At 51.0% G+C, this 6360-nt stretch overlaps 1 protein-coding gene across 1 annotated transcript in view; it reads right to left on the bottom strand.

Annotated features, from left to right (window-relative positions):
• The window catches only part of LOC115065090, a 91492-nt gene that overhangs the window by 29598 nt on the left and 55534 nt on the right, over window positions 1-6360 (bottom strand). The window contains 5 exon segments of the mRNA XM_029544743.1: window positions 998-1109; window positions 1112-1211; window positions 3478-3536; window positions 3610-3721; window positions 3953-4098. Coding sequence (XP_029400603.1) covers window positions 998-1109; window positions 1112-1211; window positions 3478-3536; window positions 3610-3721; window positions 3953-4098 — 529 coding nt within the window.

Below are 6360 nucleotides of genomic sequence, written 5' to 3' on the forward strand. Positions count from 1 at the left end.
GAGTGCTGGGATTAAAGGCATGCACCTCCACCGCCCAGCCCTGCCATTGCTTTTACAATCAGTGTTTTCCTGACACACGACCCTTCCCCTCATTTCTCTGTAACCTCCACTGCCCTGTTCTCAGCATGAGACTGTCGCTGTAAGGCTTCGCTGGTCTGTTACATTAATTTGGGGGGACTATTAAGCACCCTGTGATTTTTTTTTTCTTTTTTCTTTTCTGAAGAGCTCACCGTTTAGCCCTCTACTGAGATCCCGACAGCTCCCTGGCCTAGAACAGGCTTTGTCATGGTGACAGATGACAGACATGTTTAGTAGCCTGCTTTGAATCAGCATGGTGACTACAGCTTTAATCCTAGCACTTGGAAGGCAGAGATGGATGGACCTCTGTGAGTCTGAGGCCAGCCTGCTCTACACAGTGAGTTCCAGGACAGCCAGGGATATACAGTGAGATCCTGTTTCAAATCAGTAATAATAATAATAATAATAATAATAATATCAGTAACAACAATAACAATTTCCCTCAACTGTTTATGGATGCGGATAAGAATGTACAAGCAAATGACTGAGCAGCTGGTGGATGGGAGTCCTGAGAGGCAGGAGGAAGGAATAATGGTCCTGGGTTTGACCCAGCCCCAGGCTCAGGTTCTCAGCCGCATGGCCTCCTGGGTGTTTTAGTGAATGGTCAGAGAGGAGAGTGACAAGAACCGGGCAGTCCCTGTGACTATCTGGTCACTTGTTTTGTTCTTTGGGGAAAAAGGTCATTTGAGATAGACTCTCTGTGGTCCTGCCTGGACTCAAATCCACAATCCTCCTGCCTCAGTTTCCAGGCACATGAGTGTCCTCTCAGTGCCTTGGTATCAATGGTGTTATTCCAGGGCCGATCCAGGTGGTCTGGGGGGTACAGGAGCCTGCGGGGATGGTTTCGCCCAGGCAAGACACTAAGCGTGTCACTGGAGGTCCTTTTGAAGGTTTTGTCAAGGCACACAGGGACACTTACCTTGCTGGGGTGACCTTGGAGGATAGCTGTAGCTGAAGAGCTCTGGGGGTGCTGAAGACAATCTGCTGGAGGGACAGCCTCATGTTCCTGCTCCCGTGGCTCTTTCTAGTTTGTTAGCGTCCATCTCTAGCAGAAGCAGCACATGGCCAGACACATGCGCAGACAGGGACATGTCCTCTCTGTGTTCCTTGTGACATCCGGTGGCAGCCTGCACCTGCAGGGAGGCAGGAAGGGATGGAGGGTCAGTGGAGGCTTAGGTGAGGATGGCCTCACTCTGAGAATCACTCCAGTCCGGGTCAATCCCCAACCCCAGCTCCTGACAGGATTGGAGTCCTAGCTGATCGTTAGGCAGCACATGCCTGTCATCTGGCCCTGAGGAGGCTGAGGGAGGAGGTCTGAGTTCAAAGACCCCTGGGCTATAAAGGGAGACTGGGCCTCAAACAGAGAAACACGTGAAGAGGAAGGAGGACCTGGACTCCCACATGTAGCTGTGGCCAAGAGCTTCCAGAACACACCTCAGTCTCCTCTAACTGCTCCCCTGGGGTCCTGCAGGCTGTATAGTCCCAGCCCCATCTGAATGGCACCACATGGGCAAAACTTGGCTCTTAAGCCCGATAGAATGGCACACACCTCTGATCCTAGCACCCAACTGAGGCAGAACAGCGTGAAGCTGAACCCAAGGCCTTGAAGCTGTTGGGCTACAGTGCTAGGCGCCACATTCAAGTTTATGTTTTATTTTATTCTCTCTCTCTCTCTCTCTCTCTCTCTCTCTCTCTNTCTCTCTCTCTCTCTCTCTCTCTCTCTCTCTCTCTCTCTGTCTCTCTCTCTCCTCTCTCTTTCTTCCCTGTCCCCCCCAAAACCCACGTCCCCAAAGGTTTCTCAGTATAGTACTGGCTGTCCTAAAACTCACTGTAGACCAGCCTGGCCTTGAACTCACAGAGATCCGCCTGCTTGCTTCTGCCTCCTGATCGCTGAGATTAAAGTCATGTATCATTACTGACTGGCTTAAATGTATATTTCCAATTTGTGCAGTTTTCACATCTAGAAATCTTTCTGGATCCCTTTGTTGTAATATAGAGTGAAATTTGACAGTGTTTCTACCCTACACTGGGCCAAGTACTACCCTGTGTCCAAAAAGTCCTTTCTAAAGTACTCTGGCTTTCCCTAGACACAAACACAGGACAGGCTGGGAGGTAAATTAAATTCTCATCATCGCCAAGGGAGAGGTACAGCCTCCATCCCTGGAGTTTAAGACCGTTTGGTCCAGGTGGTGACTGAAGGTTTTTTGCTCTCTGGCCCCGATCCTGCTGGGGCTGCTCCTAGAAGCTCAGGGAGGCAGAGCCTTGAGAAGTTGGCTGAAGCCAAATAAATGAAGTCACCAGAGCAGGGGGGAGGGGCGCCAAGGGCCAAAGGCACCCTGAGTGAAGAATGAGCCATGGTTTCGCCTTTGCAGAGGCCAACACCACAGCTCCATCTCCTCCCCCTCCCCATCTTCCTGTGAGCCAGCCATGAGGAGAGACCTGGTTCAAGGTCATCTCAAGAGAAATGTCCGTACCTGTAAGCCGGGCAGGAAGGCAAGGCTGTCTGGAGATTGGAATTGCAAAGAAAATGCCATGTGGGAGCGGGATATGTTCAGTTGTACCAAGACCTATTGGCGTATGGGAGGGAGGAGAGGGGTGAGCTTCCAGTCATCCTCATTACGGGGTGGAGAGCTGGTGTTGGGGTACCCCTAGCTCCCCAGCTGTTACACCTGCCTCCTGTTGGACCCTGACCGTGAACCCCCTGTCTGTCACCTTGTTGAGCTGCTGGGTTAGTGTTACCAACCCCATTTTCCAGCTGGCAAAACTGAGTCTCAGAGGCTAAGATCACAGAGCTAGTGAACAGAGGACTTGGGACTGAACTTAAATGAGTAGTAAGCTTCAGAGCTCCTTGGAGATGGTGACAGTGTAAGTCATCCACACCACCCATCACCCAGCAGAGGCTGGAATAAGGCAGACACACGGTGTGCACATGGGAATGAATGAATGCAGAACTATATCCACAGCAGCTACTCTAGGACATTCATGGTTTTCCTCCAGGACACAAAGCTAAACTACATTTCCCAGCCTTCCTTGCAGCCAGGTGGGATTTCTTATGAGCTCTGGCCTGGGATGTTGGCTGGAGTGTTAGGGCTGCTGAAAGACCTGGCCCTCAAAAACACCTCATGGCTTTCTCCACCCTCTCTCTGCCACCTGCTTGGATCCTTGAGTGGGCACATGAGGCAAGGCTGCAGGGTGGGTTTATGGACAGGGTTACTCTGGGCTGTAGTGTGGGTGTGTGGAGAATTACGGGTGTACACCACCATGCCACGTTTATACTGTGCTGGGAATAGAGCCCAGGGCTTTAAGCACACTAGGGAAGTGTCCTACCAACTGAGCCCTAATTTAGCAAGTGGATTAAGACCCTTTTCCTTCACAAGGGGGCAAAGTCTCACCTCTGACCTGGGATGTGGCATTGTGATTGATAGCAGCTTGTGCATCTATGATGAAGTCAAATGCTCCTCGTCAGCGTCATGTGAGGTCAAAACCACCATTCAAGCGGAGGGTCTGGGGAAACAGCCAGAGGAATCACACCCTTCGCTCCTGAAGGGCCCCCCTCAGCTCCTCCAGCATATGAGTTGAGCTCTATCCCTGGATCCACACTGTGGAAGGAGAATGCTGACACCTTCACGTTGTTCTCTGACCTCTACACAGGCACAGGGGTGCACAAGCATATTCATGTATGTATAATGACTGAAATGTTTAGTGTTAGAAAGGAAAGCACTCACATAACCAAGCTGAAAGTCGCAGGCTGTAGCAAGGATGACTTCGTAACCTCCTGCCTCACCCCCCCCCAGTGCTGGGATTACAGGGGTGCACCCCACAACAGACTCTCAGGCTCCCTTGGTAGACATTTGCCCAGCCCGGGGACGCTCACCTGGTTGGAATGGGTGGCATCCAGAGTCATGCTGTGCCAGATCCCTCCGTCCTGACAGCTACCCTGGTGTAAACCCTTCAGATGCAGAACAACTTCCTGGTTGACTTTTACTGTAGTGTTGACCTCACTGTTCTTAGCATGAGTGTGTAAGAACCAGAGGTATGCAAAGAGGTCGCCATCATGTCAGCATGCAGCAGAAACCATGGCAGATTCTAGAGATCAAAAGCAAATGTCTCTCAGCACCACTGAGTTCCCGGAGCATCTCTACAAGGAACTCAGTGATGCTGGACCATGGTTTTAATCCGGGGAGATTCCTTTGCAGTTCTGAGGTCAGGGACTAAAAGGCACATGTTTAAGTTGCTATACTGGGGGCAATATGTAACCCAACAAGAGGAAACACAATAATCAATTATTCACTCAACACCCACAAGGCAGCTGCCGGAAGACACCAGACACCATAGCTGGTTGGTTTCTTGTCTTCCCGCCTGTGCTGACGGGAAACTCTGATGGCTGACTTTAAGATACAAGCAAACATGGTTTCTTGGAATTGATGGGAGGAAAGGAAGCCGCGAGGGAGGGAAATGTGTGTGACAAAACCTTCTGTTCTTGGTTGCAGTGTTGGCCAGAGCCCAGAGCCTAGGCAATGTTTCTGCCACAAAGTCACCTCCCCACCACGGCACAGCTCTGGGCACAGAAGAGATCAGAATGACTGTAAATGCAGGCTGGAGAGTCCTGCTCCTGGACAGATGTTCTCAGCTGGGATTGGAGCCAGACCTTCTGATTTTTCTTTTCTTATAAACAGCAGAAACCCAGGATTTGTCGAAAATCTTCCAGTCCTCAGAGTAAGCAGGCCATAAAAGCACACGTGGCTGTGTTTGGCCTGGAGCGTCACTCGGCATTCTCTGGCTAAGGAAGCCATAAAGGCCACTGGGGGCCACACCTGCAGTGTCTGGCTTGGCATTCCGTCCTGTTTCCTCTTGGACATGCCTAGGACATTACTGGCCAGCATCTGGAGGAACCACTGCCAGCCCCCGAGATTGTGGGGGAATGAAGTCCTGGAATGGGACGCTCACCCCACTGCATGCTTGACTTCATCTTCCTTCTTAGAAAAGAGAAGCACTATTTTTATTCCGTGTGCACACAGTAGGTGTTCAATAAATGCTTGTTGGAGGTTGTGGCGATCTCTCCTGAATGGGTCAGGAAAAGAGTCTAACGAGGCCGTGCTAAACCTGTCACGTGCTTAGGACCAGTTGCTCTGAGTTATGGCCACTATGGAAAAACAGATACCCTGCCTACCCCACAAGAAAGGGAGCTGAGGACCAGGGCCATGGGCCATGTGAGTCTAGGGTGCATGTGCCAAGACTCTGCAAATCAAAGGCCGCAGGCCAGTGCAGCCTGTGTTGTCCTGGCTGGTCTGAAATTTGACCAGGTGAGCCACATACTCTCAGACTCTCTCCTGCCCCCGCCGTCTGCTGTTTGTATTTTTAGTCCTGTGTTTCTAGGTATGAGTACAGGTGCCTGTAGAGGCTGGAAGAGGCCATCAGATGCCTCACCTGGAGTTGAGGGTGGTTATGGGTGCTGGGAATTGAACTAGGGTCCTCTGAATGAACACCAAGTGTTCTTAGCTGCTGAGTCATCCCTCCAGTCCCATAAAGTCTTATTTGGACTAAGCAAATACTTCTGTACTTGCACACTGAGTAGGGGCATGAAGTCACTGTGACAGAGATCACGAACCCACAGGCCTGAAAGAGACACTGCTATTTCTGTAGGCTAGTGTAAATAGCATCAAGCTGACTGAATTATAATGATGCCTTAAGCAATTATTATAGACCACAACCCTTGAGATTGGAGAAGTCGTGGTTCCTAGGGGAGCCCCTGGGAACACTACAGCCAGCAGAGCAGCCAAGACTAGAGGGGCAATCATGCAAACATAAGTAGACCATGTCACATAGAGGCCCAGAATTGAACTGGGAATAGGGAGGTGAGGGGATTCGGTGGGGGGTGTGGGAGTGTGGGGGGTGGCAAAATCATCTAAGGAGACCAGAGGTGTGACTTTACTCTCTACAGATGGCAGAAGGGAACTGAAGCTGAAGAAGCAGTGGCAGCTCCAACTGCGGGATGTGCCAAGGTCCTGAGGCAGGAAAGATTCAGGCAAGGCAGTCGACAACCTGGATGAAGCAGCTGTGGCAGCAGAACTGGGCTTGCCATCCCAAGGCAAGCTGTGAGTGTTTGCAGCAGGGCTATAATGAACCATGCTAGCATCTGTAATGTTCCCTGTGGCTGCCAAGCAGACTGTAGTATGGAACACAGAGGGAGGCAAAGATTCCAGGCAGGAAAACATCATGCTAGTCTGAATCAGAGGCGATAAAACTGAACGGATGCCGGGTGTGGTGGCGCACACCTTTAAT

This window comes from Mus pahari, chromosome 12, assembly GCF_900095145.1.
Source record: "Mus pahari chromosome 12, PAHARI_EIJ_v1.1, whole genome shotgun sequence".
Classification (NCBI taxonomy): Eukaryota; Metazoa; Chordata; class Mammalia; order Rodentia; family Muridae; genus Mus; species Mus pahari.